Below are 19,554 nucleotides of genomic sequence, written 5' to 3'. Positions count from 1 at the left end.
GGCAAGTTCCTCCTTCACCAAGGGGCTGAGACACCAGATGTCCTGACGCCTCCGCCTTCCCCCCACCACCCCACCCGACCCCCAACGCACACACATATCTTGCCCCAGTCAGGGTTCTGGGTGAGCTGTGACACCCAGCGTATTGCTCCCCAGGCCCGAGAAGAGCTTAGGCCGGTGCGGGATGACTTTGAGGCCAAGAACAAGCAGCTCCTGGATGAGATGCCGCGCTTCTACAACAGCCGACTGGACTACTTCCAGCCCAGCTTTGAGTCCTTGATCAGAGCACAGGTGAGGCGGCTGCCACTCCTCCTGCCCTGGAGGATGGCCCAGCGCTGCTTCCCTTGGTGGGGAGGCAGCCGTGGGCTTCAGACCAGCCCAGCCCCACCCCACACACTTGAAGTGGGCTTAGCTACTTTCTCCCACCACCCCCGCCCATCCCCCCAACTCCCCAGCACTGCCTGAGGGGAGGAATCCAGGCACCTCTGGTTGTTGGCTGGAATTCCTGTTTTGGTTCCTCCGTTGCTCTATGGTTAATCCCAGCCTTGGGACGAAGTCCCCCTTGTCCATGAGTCCTTCCCTCAAGTTCTCCTCACTCCCGCTCAACCATAAGGGCAGGAAGAAACCAGGCCGCACCTACAGTGCCTCACCCTGATGGGCAGGTACCTTGCCTGGTGGGCTCAGGTCAAGAACAGAGGCCTTTTCCTAAGGACCCTGCACCCCTGCCCTTCCCTGATTAGCCCTTTTGGTGGAAGACTAGGGAGTGTCTTGACCTTTAGCAGCCCTGGGCAGGGTCCCTAAACCCTGGAGAGAACCATGCTCAGCGCTCCCTCTGGGGCACCACTTTCGGTGGAAAGGTAGGCTCACTCGGGCTGGGCTGGGGTGGAGGTGCACTGAGGTGGCCCTGGGAACCATGCCTCCTGCCATCAAGGGTGTAAAGACAGCGTCGCTGCTGCCCTCCTTCTCCGCCCCACATTCTTCAAGCAGTTAGCAGGAGTTAGTCTCCCCATTTGTGAAAAGAGAGAAGGTTGAGGTGCCAAAACCAAGAGGTTTTCTATATGTGGGACACCCCGCCGCCTACCCCTACTCCCCCCACAAGGTGACTGCAGGTAGTCCGCATCCTGCCAATTTCCCGCCAGGTAACAAAGATAAAGGCTCAGCATGTCCCCAATCCGCCTCCAACCCGACACCTCACTTCCTGGCCTGGGTGTCTGGCGCCCTCTAGTGGACACACTCATTCTTGCAGCATCCACAGTTGCAGACACAGGAAAAGCCAGGTTTCTCTCTCCCAGCCTATCTTGGGAGAACCCCAAAACCCATGGGAATCATGGGATCCAGAGCCCTGAGCAGGATTAATATTAGTGACCAGAACCCCGGGGGTGCAGGGAAAGTGAAGCAGAGAGCTGAGTGCGTGGGGCAGCCCTGCTCTTGGAGGTGCATGCAGGCTTGCTTCCAGCGGCTTCTCCCTGGGCCAAGGGGCAGTGGTTTGAGAAGACCCTAGCCTTCCCTCTCCAGTGCCGTGCTCCCAGGCCCCCAGCATGGCCCCTCCACCCTGCACTGTGCGCAGGAGGAAAACCTCCGAGTGCCCGAGCAGGGAGCTCTGGGTGCCCTGTAACCAGGCAGCAGGGTGGTGAGGGGTTGTTTACTGCCTCGTCAGCGCCAGCCTCCCCCTCCCGCGGCTGCTGCTGTCATTAGTCACAGAAGTGAGCATTCCGAGTGACTCAGCCTGCGCAGTGCGGCTCGGGGCAGGGAGCTGGGGGAGGGAGCCACCCGTCCTTGCCACCCCAGCCCGGGCCCCAGCCCCTCGGGTGACACAGGATTTGTTGGAGACCTTGATTCAACTACCCCTCAGCCAGTGGAGACCCAGCTCTGGGGGAGTGGAAGGTGACGTGACCTGGCCTTGCCTCTAGTAGCGCTGCAAGCCTCTGGAAAAGGAGAGTTCCTCCTCCCCAGAGACAGCTTGGAGCTGGAGCTGGTAAAATTTCAGGGTGTTCGAGCAGTGTCGAACGTTTTCTTGAAAGCCCATACTTTCATTTGGTCGTGAGGTGGAGGCTGAGGCAGAAGGGGCCCCCGGCCTCCCTGGGGCCTGCCCAGCCCTCCACCACCTGAGAGAAGCTGATGGTCCTCACTCCTCAGCCTGCTGCCCCCACTGCCTTCCTGCAGGCCTCCTTCCTACTCATGTCTGTGCAGGAGACACAGAACAATCCTGGTCTCTAGCTTGGCTTTCCTGGGTCTGCAGCTGGGGCAGTGGTCAGGGCTGGGAAGGGACAGAGGCCAGAACTGTGTCCCCTCTCACCTTGACCTCTAAGACTGTCCCAGGGCTCTGGGAGCTACCGTAACCTCTCTCCCACAGCCAAGAGCTTCTTCTGGCTTCCATAAAGCAGCTAGCCCCTGACTCCCTAGGCCCACCCCCAGGATCCAAGGGTCCACCCACTCCCCCCAGCCCTCTCCCTTCAGCTGCCTGGAGAGCTCAAGCCTCCACCTCACTCCCCTCTGCACCCAGGAAGTGGGCAGCAAACGTTCCTGAAGGGCTCAGGGCCGTGGTTGTCCTGCAGTCCAAGGGGAAGGGTGGTGGCGGAGGGGAGGTGACAGAACAGCAAGGGGCCAGCCCATAGGCTCCAACTTCTCTGCCCGCCATCCCAGGGGTGCAGTGCTTTGGGGCCCCGTGTCCTGAGCACAGCACCTGCAGACCTCTCCTCTTCCCACCCCTCCCCAGGTCGTGTACTACTCAGAAATGCACAAGATCTTCGGAGACTTGACCCAGCAGCTTGACCAGCCCGGCTGCCCTGACGAGCAGCGGGAGCGGGAGAACGAGGCCAGGCTGAGCGAGCTCCGAGCCCTCTCCATCGTGGCGGATGACTGAGCCTGGCCTGGGGAAAACTCGGGAACACAAACCAGCCTCCCTCATCTGCCCTTTTCAAAAGCTCGGGCATCAGCCAGCAAAGGGCCCCTCCTTGGGAGAAGTATGGGGACAGCGGTGGCTTCCCCTCCCCAGTCCCTGGGAAAGCCTGACACCAAGAGCCCTAGCAGGCTGCTGTGTCCCTACCCCACTGTAGCAGAAACCGGCAGACAGGTAAGCAGTGTAGGCTGTCTGTTCCTGAAGAACCGTCCAAAGTGCCTCCTGGCCTCGGGCCAGAGCCTGGACTGTCAGCTCCCTAGAGGTCTCAGCCTGGCTGCAGTTGGGACCATATCTACCTCCAGAAGGGCTCCCTTGGGAGTCCCCCACCTACGCTGCCTTTTCACCTCAGACTCACCTTTTCTGGGAGAGGCTGCGACACTGCCTGGAGTGTCTCCCAGCACTCAGGCTCAGCCCACTTCCAGCCTTTGGGTCATCTGCAGGGGAGACCCCTAGTCTTACAGCTTCCCTAGAAGCTGGGACTCAACGTGTGTAAATATCCTACCACACTAAACGTCACCGACCAAGTCATGGGCCTCAGAGCAAGAATAGTGGGTTTATGTCTCACCTGGTTATTTGGAACTTTATTTTTCCAAGTAAAATTTTCAATGAAATGTCCATATATTATTGTGCTTTAACTATAAAGAGAAGGGCCACCCCAGGTCTCTCTCTGGGTTAGGCTGCCCCCTTGCTGAGTTGGGGGGCGGTCAGGGCGGGGTTGCCCCAACCACCCGTAGCATCCCCTCTCCTGACCAACAGGCCATGGAGCCCAGAGCTGCCCCCCACCAACCACCCTCTGGAGGAGACACCTCCACCAGCAGAGGCTGGGTTGAGGGTGGGGAGAAGAATGCAGAATCAGACCTAGACAAGGAGTCAAGGGGAGAGCTATGGAGCACACTGGGTTTGTTTTTGACTTTGGTTTATTTAAAAAACAAAAAGCCAAAAAAAAAAAAAAAAAAAGGAAAGAAAACCAACTTTATATACAAAGTCAAACTGAAACCACGGATTAATGGAAAGAGGCAAGACTTGTGGGGAAGGGGAAAGGCTGGGCCAGAGCCAATACCACATTCTGAACACAGGGAGCCGGGGGACAGGTGCTGGTTTCTTCTGGCACGTCTAGGGCAGCTGAACACAGTGTTGACTGGCAGACACGGCCCACACCAAACGCTCGCTAGCACTGACACCGCTCCTGCGATGGCCAGGGAGCCCCCTCCCCAAAAACCTGCTCCTGGAAGCTGGCAGGATTTGTGCCATTCGTAAGGGCTCTTACCCCCAACCAGATTCCACGTCTGCTCCTTTAGTTTATTGGCATCAGACCTTATGACAGACTTGAAAAGCCTTTTCCTGCCCTGTCTTATTCTAAACTGGAAGAGGACAGGAGAAAGTCAGCACAAGACGAAAGGGCCCCAGGAGGAATCCCAAAGTAGAGGGCAAAATGACATTCGAGGGGTGCACAAGATGTTGGATTTAGTTGCGCGTGGAACCAGCTTCCTCACTCATCCGACCCACGTGGCACAGACAGACCCCACCCTGACGGCCTGAGCGCCTCTATAGAGGCTGAGTGCCGCCGGGTCAGCCACCCCTGCCTCCAGCTCCCAGGTCCTGCTCTGGCTGCTTTCTGGGCTCTAACTTCAGCAGGCTCCATCGCTGACCTCATAGGGCTCCTGCACCAGGCCCTCAGTTGCTTGGTGCTGGCTCCTCCTTCTCTACCCAGCTGTCAGCCTGTTTCAAACAGACACAAGAGAATCAGGACTTGGAGGAGGAAGGGCTGAGATCCGAGACCCCATCCGAGAACTACTAACCACTTCCTCCTGGGAGGTCCCGGTCACAAGCTGCTGACTGATGGATTCCATAAGAAACTAGCAGATGGAGGCAAATGCCAGTGAAGCTGGGCCGGCTGTGCTGACCCACCTCACCATGCAACGGTCGGCTCTCCAGGAGGCTCACCTTTTCAAGCATCCTCTGTGTGTCGAGCTGCAAGGTGGTCAGGCGCCTTCGGAACTCCTGAAGCAGCCGCTGAAGCTGGTTCTTCTGTCGCTCAGCTGTCCGGGCCATCTCCTCAGCCTCGGCCAGCCGGGCCCGCAGATCCTGCATTTCCGTTGCCAGTGTCTTATTTGTCACTTCAGTGGCTGAGAAACGGTTATGGCTCTCCTCTGGTGGGGGCAGGCCGGAGAGACTGCTCAGCTAAGAGGGGAGCAGATGGCGGGCAGCCTGGAGTCTGGGGTGCAGGCCTCCCGCTTCATCTCCCCAAGCCACAGGCCACTCACCCAGCTTAAGCTCCAGTGTGTGAATCTTGTTCTCCAGGTAGAGCCGCCCGCTGTCCTGCTGCTCCGCACGCTGCAGCAGGTTCCCCACGTTGATGAGGCTGCCATTGTGGGACACCAGGCCCTTGTGCTCCACCGGGGTCACACCCGGCTTCCCACTCTTCCCGGGAGGAGGTAGCAGGTCCAGGTTTCCTAGGAGGGCCAGGAGAAGACTCAGGGACGGGAAGTGGGAGAAAGCAGCCCACCCACCCCCATCCCCTGGAGGCCGCAGGGCCCAGTTCGCACCGAAGAGCAGGTCCTCAGGGAGTGCCCCGTCTGGGCCCTCCGGGCGGCTGTACTGAAGGCTCCGATACTGGCAGATGTTCTGGGACACCGCCCTGCTGACCAGCTGTTTGGCCTGCAGGAAACACACACCCACGATGCCCACAGAGAAGAAGGTGCAAGGCCCCTGTAATGGCGCACAAGAACCTAGAGCCACAGCATCCCAAGCCACACCTGCACACGACGACATTGGGGGAGGCATCTCAGGGAGGGCTGGGAGACGTTACCTGCTCTGCACTGAGCCGCAGCCCAAGGGTAAGCAGGATCCTCTCCAGGTCTCGCCGGTGCAAGTAGCCACACCAGTTGGCGTCAAAGTAGACGAAAGCAAGAAGACAGTCCACAGGGAGCACAGCAGAGGGTTCTAGCTCCTTGGGCTGCAAGAGAACCAAGGATGAACAGGATTTACAAATAGCTCTCTTAATGCTAAATCACTCAGGATGAAGCCCTTTCAAAATAAGGCAGCTTGGCTGACACATTCATACCCAGACACACCTTCCAGTTGGAGATCTGACCCTTGGCCTGTGAGCAAAGATCTCTCTCTGGGGCACTTCCGCCCCAAGGCCTGTCATCCAGAGAGGAACCGTGTGTGCTCCTAGATCAGACAGCTCACTCAGAACCACACTGATAGAGACACTCAAGGATTCTCCTGGATCCTACGAGTGTGCTATCCCACGAGCCAAGAGCCACCTTTGTCTTTCATCAAAGAGAAGATGCCAGGTGTCTCGGACTTTCCTGGTGGTCCAGCAGATAAGCATCTACCTTGCAGCGTGGGGAACAAAGGTTCAATCGCTGGTTGGGGAACTAAGATCCTACATGCCGTGGAGTAACTAGAGCGCCCACATGCCACGACTAGAGAATCAGTGTGCCACAGCAAAGATACCCAGTGTACCATGACTAAGACCCGATGAAGCCAAAATAATTTTTTTTTTTTAACTATCAATCTATTTAAAAAAATGCCAGAGGCCATTTAGTAAAAGCATCCCTTTCCCAGGAGAGTCAGAGGCCTTGCCAGGCTTCCCAGTCATGGAGCCCCAAGAGCACACTGAAGGTCTCACCATGTCCTGAAGGGTCGAGAACTCCATCTCTGACTGGTTCGAAGCAACCGACCGGACCTCGGAATCCTCCAGCTTGGCTCCTGCTACAGAAAGCCTGAGGTGAGCCTAGAGCAAGGCCCACATGGGTCCAGACTGGCTCCACCCAGAACAAGAGAGCAGTAAGCCACAGTGTCAAGAAGCCACCATCCGGCCGGCGCCACACATACCAAATTCCTCCTCCCCGTCATCTCTCAGGAGCAGCAGTTCTGGGTCCAAGGCCATCTCACACAGGTCCTCGGACGCCTCACCCCGGGGTTTCTCTTCATCTTCTCCCCCAGAAGACGGGGGTTTGGGCAAAAGCCCATCTTCCTTCTAGGAGAAGCAGACCCAGATGATAAGGAGAAGAGCTGCCCCTGGAATTACCGACCATAATAACGGTTAACATTTTCACGTCGGCCGTCTTCAGGCAATGGGATAAAGGCTTACGTGCAGTGTCTCATTTAATGTACTTCATTACACAGAGGTCACAGAGCAGACCAGGGCGAGTTCCAGACACCTGGGGTGCTCCTCAGGAGTCAAGCCCAGTCCCATAAGCAATCTGCTTACTTGATTATATTTAGGCAAGAAGCAGACCCATGGACTTTAGAAACGGTTAAGAAAATGCAGTGCTGTAGTTAACCATAGGGTCATGAAAACACCTGTACCCATCAAAGCATTGCTATGAACACAGATGTCTATGGTGCCCTGTCAACCATGCTTCCCTTCACGAAGCTCCAGGCCCTCCTCCCTTCTCCCAGGTGCTTCACCTCCGAGCTGTGTAGCCACACAGGAGAGTTACATGCCCTGTGCCCAAGTCACACCGGGGTCAGGAGGCGCGTGCAGTGAGTGTGGGGTAGTGAGCAGAGCTGAGGCGCGCTCTGTGCTCCAGTTCTGGTGGGCCTTAGGACCTGCCGCCCCAGTGCACGCACAGAGGGCAGCGATACTCACCGGCGGGGCGTCTGCCTCGGCAGCTGTGCCCTCACTCTGTACCTCATCCTTGGACTCCTTGGCCTCCTCCTTGACTGATTCTTCTTCCTTGGCTGCCTCCTCCTTCTCAGGCTCAGGCGGGGCCACGACCTTTTCAGGAAGGCTCAGGAGCGTCTTATAAATCCTATAGCCAAAGTCCCTCTGCAGCATCTCCAGAAACAGCTCAGCCAACACCGTGGCCTGGTGGGGGAGGTGGCGGGAGGCCATGAGCCTCAGGACAGAGAGTGCTCCCATCACCCCCTACCACCCCACAGCTGCCAGCTCCTACACCTGCCTCAAAAGAGATCCTTTCCTTTGGCCTCCGGTCCTCCACGATACTTTGCAGGGACAGGTTTACACAGCGGGAGCGCGCCATGACAGCAGGTTCCAGAGGGGGTGGGGGGGCCTCTGGGAGGTCAGTGTCCACTTCCTGCTGTGCGGTGACCTCCGGATTCTCGGCACTCTTAGAGGTGTCTGCTGTTTGCTCCGATCCATCAGCCGGCTGCTCTGTAGGCTCTGTTTCCTGTGGCAGATGTCAAGGGCTATGACCACCTGGGTCCCGGGGTTCAGGTACCTCCCTCCCTCATTGGTTTGTAAGCCTTGGCCTCACCACTGGCACCTCCGGGGGCGGGGGAGCTGCCTCTGCAGCTTTCTGCTGGCACAGGGCCTCCCACTCTTCCAAAGTGGGCATGATGGTCCAGATGTCTGGCAGGTACACCACCACAGTCTGGAGCCGCCTCGGGGGTCCCGCCTGCAGGTACTGAAACTCAGCAAAGCGCCACCTGCTCACAGTGAAAGGAAAAATGAAGTGCTGACCCATGACATTCCCAAGTGAGTGCTTCAGCTGCCAGTCAACATTTAATGAACATGTACTGTGGGCCAAGCTCTAAAAGATATAGCCCAAGTCCTCAAGAAATGGTCCATGGGAAGAGAAAGGTAACCCAACAGTTACTATCCAAGGTTCCGTGGCAGTAAGGAGCTCGGAATGTGGCTGGGGACCACATCTGAGGAGCCTTGGAGGGTCAGCTGGCTCTCAACACACACATCCCTAGCCATGCTCGGGACTACGGCAACCACTGGCAGGGCTGGAGGGAGGGAGATGAGCGGGGATGAGGGAACTGACGGGAGCTGACAGGTCAGAAAGGCCCGGCAGAAGCCTGGCCTCCGCCCGGGTCTCACTCAGTGGTGCCCACAGGCAAGCTCTGGCAGCCACTCACCACTTGGTGCAGGCACTCAAGTCGATGCCAGCCTGGGCCTGCGCGCAGCGTGTAGCAGTGCGGACAAGCACCTGTGGGTCGCCCTTGGGGTCGAGGCCATCCAGCGAAGGAGACCACTCACCACCAACCAGCACTGCCTCATCATCCTTCCAGCCCAGCAAAAACTGCAAAGAGAGACCAGGGATAAGACACGAAAAACCAATCATCTGGGCTTCCCACTGGGAAACCTGCACCACTGGGGAACAGAGTCCACCACATTGCACGTGGGGGGCAGCTCTCTACCCATGAACTTGAACCCCACGTGAATCTAGTAAGACCATCTCTGGGCCACACCCTGCTCCGGGCAGAATGACTAGTATCTCAACTCTGTTTCTTTGAGCTCATGAGCAGCATCTCAGCTGTCAGGGACTGACCATCGTCAGTGAGTGTGTCTTGCCTCCTGGGCTCCAGCTCTTACTTTAATTTGCTTCAGAGGGTGTTCCGGGGTCTCCCGTGGCTCAGCCATGTCATCCACGAACAGCATGCAACAACGATACAATTCCTCCAGTCCCGGGGAGGAGAGCAGCAGTACCTGGTAGGGACGGCGTGAAGGAGACACTCGAGAGCTTTCTCAGCCCTCGACAAGGGGATCAAGTGGCAGGACCCCAGCCAACTCACCTTGGAACTGTAGGTGGGGTCGCTGTCTGTGGTGGGGGGCTCTGCACCAGCATCAGCAGCTGGCTCCTTCTCCGAAGATACCTGGATGCGGCTTGGATGATGGAGAGAAAAGGGCTGGCTCACAGGGAAGGCTGACAGCCAGCTCAGATGCACAGCCAGAAAATCTGAGGGAACCAGGAGGGTGCGGTAACGGCGCTGGAGTTCTAAGAAATCAAAGACGGGGCTGTGGGAAGAAAGCAGGGAGTTCCAGATTGAACAATGATGAAGTATTTTTTTTGTTTTGTTTTGTTTTTTTACATGGAACCATAAAAAAGACTTCAAAGAAAAGGGAAGCAAATTCTTTTATAATCTGAGAAAGAAGAATTTTCTAAGGAAGACACCTCTGAAGAGAGAAAAATGGATTAGATTTGACCACTAAAATGCTACAAGTCAATCTAGGGAAAGGAAAAAAAGACATTTGCAATATATGACAGCAAAGAGTCTTTATCTTAAAGTTAATATAAAAGGAACTCACAAATCACTAAAAAAAAAAAAATCACATGTCTAAGAGAAAACTGGAAAAACTGATAGCAACAGATACTTAGAAAAAGGAATGAGACTGAAGAGCTCATGAAAATATCCTCAGTATCACTCATAATTAAAGAAATTCAAATCAGGCTATCACTTTTCACCTACTGGACTGACAAAGATCACGAAGCTGGCTAACACGGTGTTGGCAAAGGCTGGGGGTGCAAGTACCTCACAATTCGTGTGAGAAGGTGAACTGACACAGCCTCTGTGAGAAGCCTGGCCATACCTTCAAGGTTCACAGACCTTTAAGCCAGCTACTCCATTTCTAGGAACTGAGCCCAATAAAATGCTTGCACCTGTCCACAGACATGTCTAGAGAAGAACGTTTATTATTACAACAAGATTTATAACAACTGCAGATTAAAAATGGAGACCTGGTTCAATAAATTCTGGTCCATCCACTTAGCCGTGTGGTTGCTAAAAAGAATGGTATCAGTCTAACAAACATTAATGTGGAATAAATTCCAAGGTAAGTGAAAAAGCAAAGTGCCAAATAGTATGTACAACAGGCTTCCACTTGTGATTTTAAAAAAAACACACAGCTGTGTGTGTGGCTAATCATCAGTAATCTGTGTCCTGACCACTCAAGATGCACCCTGCCGCAGTGGTGATGTGGGGACCAGGGTCTCCTGAGATTACCCTAGGGAGGCAGGTGGGTCAGCATGGCGAGTACAAGGTGTGGCCTGGTCCTGGGGGAGGAAGCAGGGCAGCCTGCCCTCCCTGCCCATCACAAGGAGGAGGTGCTAAGAGGCCGCCCTCACTTCTACTTGGAACAAAGTGGATCTGCCCTGGGGGCTTCTAACACAGCAGCTGGAGCCCTGCATCTCCCCTGCTAGCTGGCATCTCAGATTCTACATGTGAGAAGTAAGCTTGTATGGGGACCTGTGACCTCGTACATGCTGTCACACTCAAGAAATCATTCAGAGCTTCCCTGAGAAACCAGTCCCACCGTTCCCATGACCCACAGCTTCCACCTGATTTATAACTGGTATTGGGCACCTGGATTTTGATTGGGATGCCATAATTATAGGCTGACATAACAACTTCTGGTGATTAAATCTTAAATCAGTGGTGCTATGCTGGCCTGAATCTGAGATTCTGAAATAAACTGGTCACATTACAAAACAAAAATGAAGTGAGCAAAAAGGTCATAAGAATACACATACACAATTACTCCCAGACCATATCTTATTTACACAAGAAAAATGTTACCACCTACAAGTCTCACCCCCCAGCCCAGCCTCCCCACTCACCTGTCCACAGTATAGGGAGTGAGATGGACTCGGTAAGGAGGCAGGTCATGCCTTGGTTTCTTAGCACCCCAAGGCTCTCCACCAGCTCGCTGTTTGCGTTTCTTGGAGTCGTAGTCATCGCTGGAAGTTGATTCATCACCAGAAGGAAGAAACCATACTGTTAAATACAGCTTCAGGACATGTTGGCCTAAAAAGAGCTGGAAACCATCTGAATCCTGAACTTTAAAGAAATGGATAAATAAGCCGTACTAACAGCCGTATAAGAGACTGTTATTAAAGATATTAAAGTATACATTTAAACGCTTTAAATAACACAAAACCATTCATGTTAAACAAAAAGTACAGTATGGAACACTGTATAGACAACAGTGCCTCAAATGAGCAAAAACAGCTTTAAAAGACTGAGAGAAAATATTAATGGTGGACGCCTCTGACTGATAAAGCTAATAATTTTTTTATATTTTTACGAACATTGTAAGTTACAGCTAACATGTAATTTTTTGAAATGAGAAGAACTTTTTTTTTTTAACAAGAGATACATATATGGTACCATGCTATGGGTTCTATCAAGTTTAATTGAGAGAGACAGATCTGGTAACAAACCCTTGAAAAAAGTGAAGAGAAAGTGTTAGTTGCTCAGTCATGTCTGACTTTCTTGCAACCCCATGGACTGCAGCCCACCAGGCTCCTCTGTTCCATGGAATTTTCCAGACAAGAATACTGGAGTTGGTAGCCATTCGCTTCTCTGGAGGATCTTCACAACCCAGGAATCAAACCTGGGTCTCCCACACTGCAGGCAGATTCTGTACCATCTGAGCCACCAGGGAAGCCCCACAAACCCTTAACCCTACACATTTAAGTCATAAAAATTCACTAATCATACAGCCATTAAAACAATTCTGAGGATTACTCTGCAATATGGAACACATGTTCAATAAGAATGTATTAAAAAAAAATCTGAACTCAGATTAAAATTATAAAAACTATGTGTGTGTGTGTGTGCGTGTGTACATGTATATATATATATATTATATATATATATATATAAATAAAGACTAGGAAAGAACACTGGGGAAAAAAGTGACAGGAAGTAATTTTGCTTTTCTAAAGGTCTTCAAATATAAGAATGGCTACCTTGGGGACAGGGGGATGGGGGGATAAGAATAGGAGACTAAGAGGTACAAACTACCATGTACAAAATAAATAAAATACAAAGGTGTAATACACAGCACAGGGATTATAGCCAACATTTTATAATAACTTTAAATGGAGTATGACCTATAAAAGCACATAACTTTAAATGGAGTATAACTGCTATGTTGTACACCTGAAATTAATACAATATTGTAAACCAACTATACTTTAATTAAATAAAGTTTTTAAATGCTTACCTTTAAAGGGAAAGAGGCAATGATAATTTTTGTAGTATTTTAACTTTATGTAATATCATACACTGTATTTTTATAATAAATCACTTATTACAGTACCACTATGTTATGGTGCAACCAATAAAAAGAAAAGAAAAGAAAAAGCCTTTAGACCATTATAAAATGCCAGACTGATGGCAGGGGGAAACCCATGTCTCACAGGGGAAATAAAATCGACTGTCAATTCTTCGTGCTGAGGTAATGCTGAGCTAATTCTATTTTTTACCAGGTCTCTGCTCTTTTCCTTTAGACCTGCCTGGGTTGTTTCCCTAGTCATGACACCCCTGATTGACTAACTTGATTATATTTAATGCAGAATTTTTCTTTTCTCACATTTCTGCCTGGGTAATTTCCTTGTTCATCAGTATCTCCCTCCAAAAGCTGCCTTCTAATCTTGCCCTTGTGGGATATCAGTGCTTCTGTGTCTCCAACAGAAGAACTGCTCCAAAGTCATTTTGACAAACCTCTTCAGCTCACCCGTGATTGAAGTGAACTCTTCAGTAAAGGCTGTCAACCTCAAGTTGAAGTGCATGTTCCACTGAATCCTGTAATCTTTATTGTCAATTGTCAGGAAGAGACTATAAAGCACGAACAGTGGAAGCCATCTGGGTAACTTCAGCAGGACACCGAGATGGTCTACCCGGCTGAGTATCCTTGTCTAAACCCCTCAGTAGTTCAGCATTAGCAATCCAAAGGAGACACTGGTTTCTGCCTCCCAAAACCTGAAGTTCAAAAGAAAGCCTGGTTTCCAGTCAAACACTAAGATGGCTGACTTGGTTATAAACGGTTGTTCCCCCAGAGGGTGACCTCATTGCTACTGCCCCCTCCCCGGCTCTGCAAATCCCTTCTACAGACTCATGGTAGTATCTCACTCCCAAAAGTCATGTCTTCTATCTCTACAGGCCATGACACTGAAGCATTATGGCCAAAGTAACAGAACACAGAACTTGCACAGGGCTTGGTGTGTCCTGGACAATCAAATGCTACTGGCTTTACAGGAAGGCTGAATTTGAACCTAAAGCAAAAAGTCAATAGCAGCCATTGATTTCTACTGAGACTACATTATCCCTGAGGGCACCTGCTGTCCTCAGTCTATAATGAAGTCTTTAATAAACTCACAGAACGGGAGAGTTGGAGAGTCCTTGGAAACTGAAGACCAAGAAGATGCAGAGGACAAGAGGTAGGGGTGTATGTGAATTATACACCAGTAACTTAAGAATGAAACTGTTTTAAGCAGTGGAGATGCTGTGGAAAAAAATCCTACACAATCAGAGCTGCCCACTCCAGAGTTCCCAATGACCTATCCCGAGGCAACACACAGGAGCTTCAGCAGACTAGCGACATCACTTTGCTTAAAGCTTTTTCTCTGAGGAACTCCATGCCCCCTTTACATGTCTGCAGTAGACTGCATGCTTAGCCCTTACTTACAAGTAATAATCACTGGCTCCTGGGAGAGGACGCGGTTTCCTTCTGAGAACAGTCCTCATTTCAGAAGAGAACTAGAACATGAGAACCCTTTCTGGAGTGATGAACATATTCTGTATCTTAAAAGGGGTGAGAGTCACATGGGATTTTTCATTTGTCAAAACTGCCCATCTAAGATCTGTGCACATCAACCTACATAAATTTTACCTTAAAAAAAAAAAGTATAAGGCAGATGAAAAAGAATGGCAGATATTGATACTTGTTGAAGCTGGGTGATGGGTATATGAGAGTATTTACTATGCTTATACTTGAAAATTTCCATAATAAAAAGTTAAAAAGAAGACTGACAGAAATAACTTGAACGTGTCTTCAACAAACTAGTCTAGAGCGTAACTCCTAGGGATAGAAACAAAAACTTTTAGGTAGGGTAAGGCAGGATCGGAACATGTGAGCCAGAGAGAACAGGAAGCATGCTCCTGGCAGTCCCCAGCGCTCACAGATAACACACGATGGCCCAGAATGCCCCAAAGGCCCAAAGCCACCATGCCTGCTCCACACAAGGCCACGTCTACATGTCCACAGCACAGGATTTCTGGACAGAGTGCAACATACATAGTCTATCACATCGCTGACTTCTGTGGTGTATAGGAAGAAACATGTTTTATACTAAAAATTAAATCATGCACTGCAGGAAACTAAAAAAAAAACCATCAAAAAAACAGAAACAGACTCACAGATATAGAGAACATACTGGTGGTCACCAGAGCAAAGGGGGTTGTGGGGGGAATGGCAAAATAGGTGAAAGTGAAAGCCACTCAGCCATGTCCGACTCTTCATGACCCCACGGACTATACATAAACAGTCCATGGAATTCTCCAGGCCAGAATACTGGAGTGAGCCTTTCCCTTCTCCAGGGGATTTTCCCAACCCAGGGATCCAACCTAGGGATCGAACCCAGGTCTCCCTCATTGCAGGAGAATTCTTTACCAACTGAGCCACCAGGGAAGCCCAAGAATACTGGAGTGGGTAGTCTATCCCTTCCCCAGCAGATCTTCCCAACCCAGGAATCAAACTGGGATCTCCTATATTGCAGGTGGACTCTACCAAAAGAGCTATCAGGGAAGCCCTAATACAGGTGAAGGGGGATTAAAAAGTACAAACTTCCAGTTATAAAATAAGTCATGGAGGTGTAATATACAGCATAGACAATATAATCAATACTGTAATAACTGTATAGTGACAGATAGTAACCAGCTATTGTGATAATCATCTCATAATACATAAAATATCCAATCTACTGGTATTATATTGTAAATTATGCTTCAGTTAAAAAAACACACTGCAAAAATTTTTTTGGACACTACTATTTTCTTCAGTTTTGATTCCTGGTGTCCCAATCTTACAGACTAGAAATAAAAGACAAAATTATATATTAAAAACAAATTCAGTGTGATATTTTGAAAGATGAATTATGCCATATCCCTACTTGTTGAACCAGCTTATAAAGTTCCACTCTTTCTCAATGTGTCAGTCTATCTTAGGGTAAAGGGACTAGGATCTAGCTGCACAAAGAGAATGTTAGTGTCAAGAAGTGATCAAAAAAAAAGGCGGGGGGAGGGAGGGCACATTCTCTTAGAGGCAAAGAAATGAAGCACCTTTCCTGCTTGATCATCATCTTACCTTCGGCCCTGATCCAATCGTCCATGAGGGCCCCGAGCAGGAAACCTGTTCAGGTGGCTCAGATGAAGTGTGTGGGATGTTTGGAAGAGACTCAGAGCTGCAGAAAGGAAATGGATAGTGACTCAAAACACCTAAATATTTGCCCAACTTTCCTGTCCCCTCTTCTCGTCTCCACTTTTACTCTGAGAACAACCACCTAATTCTTACAAGTCCATTCAACCAGAGTACTCCATAAAGCCACACCCCCAATATCCATGTCGCTGGTACTCACGCTTCTGAGGAAAGAGTGGGGGAATCCGGTGAGGCTGAAAGATCAGCTGGGGCTGAGCTCCCAGAATCCCTTGCTTCTGGCCCAGGGCTGCCACATGTAGAAGGGGAGGTGCTGGGGACTTCAGTAGGGGCTGCAGGACAGTAACCAGGAAACTCAGGGCATCCCATGGCTGAAGTGCTCACTACCTTGGAAAAATGTGGCTCTACCCCCTTGACCAAAGAAAGGTTCCTGTCCATCTTTCCGGGCACCAGGGTGTCCCTCCTACCCCTTTCCAATGCACATGCTGAGGAGAGATGAATACCTGGTTGGAGAGCGTTTGCACCTTGACAGCATTCCAGGGCACTGCCTGACCTGGGTTGTATGCAGCCTTCACCAGCACCTTCTCACCCAGCTGGGGCAGCCGGCCCTTCACCACACTGCCAGCACACAAGCCAGGAGACCCAGTCAGGAGAGAGACCCTGGCCAAGCCACCTTGACTGTCCCTATGAGGCCCTTCCCATCAAGATTTCTCACACCTTGCATAACAGCAAAGCAATGTCTTTAGAAGGACCCACCAGCATGGTGACAGACCCGAATCCCGTTAAGCATTTCCAGAAGGGGAACGGCCTCAGCCTACCTTAGCTGAAAAAAGACTTCTTCATCCACCACCCCAAAGTAGTCGTGCAAGCTGGTAACAATGCCAGTGAAAACCCGCTGTTTCTCTCCACCCTATATGAGAAGAGTGAAGTTTAAAGGTAAGAGGGAGCATCTATCCATGCTCTGGCATTAGCATCTCATCTTTCTACATCCCTCCAGCCCCAGATCAAAGTACTGCACGGAGCTTCCTGTAGAAGGAAGCACATGTGTCTAGTGGACATAATCTACTGAAGGTGGGGGAAGTCATGCTGATTCTTGGGCCATAAGCTTCTTCTAGGATTCCCAGTTCTTCCTTAACTCCAAAAAGCACCCTAGAGATCTCCCTAGAATCAAAACCAAGGACTCCCCAGTCAGAGAGGTCTAGTTACCTCTGGACTGGTTGACGGTAGGAGTGTCAAGAAGGATGAACAATGTCATGTAAGAATGAAAGCATCGGACAACCATGCATACTGAGGTCCTCCCGAGTGCTGAAACTCACTAGACAGAATGCCCAACTTACCTGAAGGTGCCTGGCATTTTGGGACAGGTCTGTGGCCACAGGAGGAGTGAGCAAACCAGGAGGAGGGCCCAGAAGGGATGTCGAAGCTGCGCCTGTTGGAAGAGAAGCAATCCCGGAACTGCACCTACCATGGTAAGCACCAGAGTCAGCTAGAGAAGACAGGAAACCCAAAGGGTAAAGTGGATCCGTACAAGTCCCAACAGGGTTTTGCTGACAACCACTGTGGTCATCGACTAGTTTCCTAAGAAACATCAACAGCAAACTGCACTCCACCAGGAAAACCCCTGGTGGATTTAAAGACTAACTTCTGTTAAAGACTAACTTCAAACCACATACTTCCCAATGTGGGGCCAGGTAGAGATAAAGGTGATCACCTGAGAAGTTGCGTCCCCCTGGAAGCGGGTTGATCCGCTGGCGCTTAAACTGGGACATTGGGAATGCTGTCCTCTTTCAGAGTCTTGGGAAAAAACCTTCAATCAGAAAAGAAATAAATTAACAATTCACAGGGAAGATTTTCTACCTACCCCCCAAAAAGGAACTAAGGATCTGAAGGAAAGTGGGGAAATGTATACTGAGAATGAATAGGGAAGACAGATGGAGAGAACAGGAAATGGACCAGGAAAAAGAGAAATTACAATGCTCCAGTTTCCCTCACAATAACCTATGATGGGTAATACTGTTATACTCTTTCAAACAAAAGGAAACCGAAGCTCGGAGGGACTGAGACTTGCCCGAGGCACAGAACCAGGTACGTAAAAAAACTAGGACTCACACCCAGGTCTCCCGACAACTCAGCGCTCCTCTCACTATGCCACGCCACCCTCAGATGATTGGGGAGAGTGAAGGGTTGGAAAGAGCCCTGGTGACATTCATTCATTCAAATACATCCGCCAAAAAGCTCCACGCAAGGCCCGGAAAAATGGAGGAGGCCGGTGCCGGAGAGGAGATGGTGTAGGCCCTCTCCCCGGAAGCCCGGCCCGTTGTTCCCCGGACGGGCTGGTGAGAAGACAGCTCCGCGGCCAGGCGAACGCAAATCCGGCTGCGCGCCCGCCCTCCTGCTCCCCCGCTCCCCGTGCCTCGGCTCCCGTCTCAGCGGCCACCAGAGCCGGATCTCCCGGGCCGGGCCGCGGCCAGGCCGCCGTGGGAGGACGAAGGCGCGCGGTTTCTCCTCCTCCCGCCCGCCCCCAGGGCCGAGGCCGTTGCCAGGGAGACGAGACTTGCAGTCGGGAGAGGGGCTCGGCCCCTTCCGCGCCCAATGCATCTTCGCGGCTTGGCTCTCGCAGCCCCTCGGCCGGGGGAGGGGCAAGGAGGCAGAGGGGCGGCAGAAGGCCCCCCCAACCCACCTGCGGGCCAGGGCCGCGACACCGGGGGGACAAAGACACCCGGAACCACCAGAGCCGCTGCTGCCGCCGCCACCGGAAACGCCTCTCCGGAAGCACGACCACTGGTCGGAAGCTGCCACTCTCCCGGATATAGTCCCTCCCTCCTCTCCACCGACCTCTCCCTTCCCCCACACCGGCCTGCCATCCCGCTCCAACTGCTGAGCGGAAGTGCGCCTTCCCCGATCGGATATGCGTTAGGAAGCCGCGCGTCGGTGGTGTCCTCGCTTACGTGTCCCATAAGAAAAGCAGACTTCAGAGAACTGGTTCCTGGTCCAAAGACAGCTGGAGCTGGACCCTCAAACATAAAGCAGCACCTATGCTTCATTCTGGCGGACCCCCAAGCCGGCAGCAGCAAGAGAACCAGCTGACTGGAGGAGGAGGATGCATGATCAGTGCCCGTTTCTATAGAGACATCCTTGTGTCTGACTCAACCAATGACCCCATCTCTAGCCCCACCCTTCGTTGAGGGCAGCCCCCACTTACACCTCCCATCTTCTGGGTGCCTGCAGGAGACTAAACTTTACCCCCTTCTCAGTTAACACAGCTTGGAACCTAAAAGGTGTGAAATGGAATAGTTCCTCCCATATTGGTGTCCTGACTATGGTGACTATGTCCTCCTCCCACAGAAAATATTTTCCTCCATTTCCTCCCTCAGAAAAATACTTTTCTGAGCCCAGGTAGAATAATACCAGCTATGTGGCAGCCATCATCCACTTAACCACTTCCCTGGTAAATGCTGAGGAGCTTGGGGCAGGGGGCAGGTGTGTGCAAGAAAAAGCAAGAGGCAGCCACCCACCATATTCCGCATTCCCTAAATTGAAAGAGGAATTAAAGATGTGAATTATCATGCAGTAGGATTTGGCCCCAATAGCTCAGATGCATATGAAAGGAATGAATTCAGGGAGCCCAGACGCTTGCAGTTTCCCATACTTAGAAGAGTGCTCAATTTCTTGATTTGAGATATTTGGTTTTCCTTAATTAACAATAAACTTTTGTTCAGACCCCCATCCCCTGCTGCAA

At 51.4% G+C, this 19,554-nt stretch overlaps 2 protein-coding genes across 7 annotated transcripts in view; one reads left to right on the top strand and one right to left on the bottom strand.

Annotated features, from left to right (window-relative positions):
• The window catches only part of BIN3 (bridging integrator 3), a 50,377-nt gene extending 46,864 nt beyond the window's left edge, over window positions 1-3,513 (top strand). For both annotated transcript variants that reach the window (XM_055578725.1, XM_055578726.1), the window contains 2 exons: window positions 154-288; window positions 2,714-3,513. In XM_055578725.1, coding sequence (XP_055434700.1) covers window positions 154-288; window positions 2,714-2,860 — 282 coding nt within the window. In that variant the 3' untranslated portion in view covers window positions 2,861-3,513. The remainder of the gene's footprint in view (window positions 1-153; window positions 289-2,713) is intronic.
• A 282-nt stretch (window positions 3,514-3,795) lies between these two features.
• On the bottom strand, window positions 3,796-19,147 carry CCAR2 (cell cycle and apoptosis regulator 2). 5 transcript variants are annotated; one of them, XM_055578714.1, is made up of 21 exons: window positions 18,496-19,147; window positions 17,527-17,622; window positions 17,153-17,244; window positions 16,634-16,725; window positions 16,319-16,433; window positions 16,018-16,147; window positions 15,747-15,843; window positions 11,215-11,334; window positions 9,392-9,614; window positions 9,192-9,305; window positions 8,735-8,898; window positions 8,128-8,299; window positions 7,813-8,040; window positions 7,500-7,718; window positions 6,740-6,884; window positions 6,534-6,616; window positions 5,706-5,852; window positions 5,443-5,554; window positions 5,161-5,349; window positions 4,841-5,046; window positions 3,796-4,615 (listed from the first exon to the last, which is right to left on the bottom strand). In XM_055578714.1, exons 2-21 carry the CDS (start codon window positions 17,582-17,584, stop codon window positions 4,571-4,573), a joined length of 2,751 nt encoding a protein of 916 aa, XP_055434689.1. In that variant the 5' UTR covers window positions 17,585-17,622; window positions 18,496-19,147; the 3' UTR covers window positions 3,796-4,570. The 5 variants fall into 5 exon arrangements, with proteins under 5 accessions (XP_055434689.1, XP_055434693.1, XP_055434692.1 ...); XM_055578718.1 differs by having other exon boundaries at window positions 7,542-7,718; window positions 18,496-18,874; XM_055578717.1 differs by having other exon boundaries at window positions 8,137-8,299; window positions 18,496-18,874.
• Window positions 19,148-19,554: the final 407 nt, after the last annotated feature.

This window comes from Bubalus kerabau, chromosome 4 (assembly GCF_029407905.1).
Source record: "Bubalus kerabau isolate K-KA32 ecotype Philippines breed swamp buffalo chromosome 4, PCC_UOA_SB_1v2, whole genome shotgun sequence".
In the NCBI taxonomy this organism is placed as follows: domain Eukaryota; kingdom Metazoa; phylum Chordata; class Mammalia; order Artiodactyla; family Bovidae; genus Bubalus; species Bubalus kerabau.
This window is presented reverse-complemented; position numbering and strand designations above follow the sequence as displayed.

Bases quoted from the DNA above. Each gene is read 5' to 3' on its own strand.
- CCAR2 (XM_055578714.1), bottom strand. From the start codon at position 17,584: ATGTCCCAGTTTAAGCGCCAGCGGATCAACCCGCTTCCAGGGGGACGC. The intron at 9,615-11,214 runs GTGAGTGGGGAG...TTCTTCCCACAG, and splicing joins ACTCCCTATACTGTGGACAG to CCCCGTCTTTGATTTCTTAG. The intron at 5,350-5,442 runs GTGCGAACTGGG...TGGCCCTCCTAG, and splicing joins CCCTGAGGACCTGCTCTTCG to GAAACCTGGACCTGCTACCT.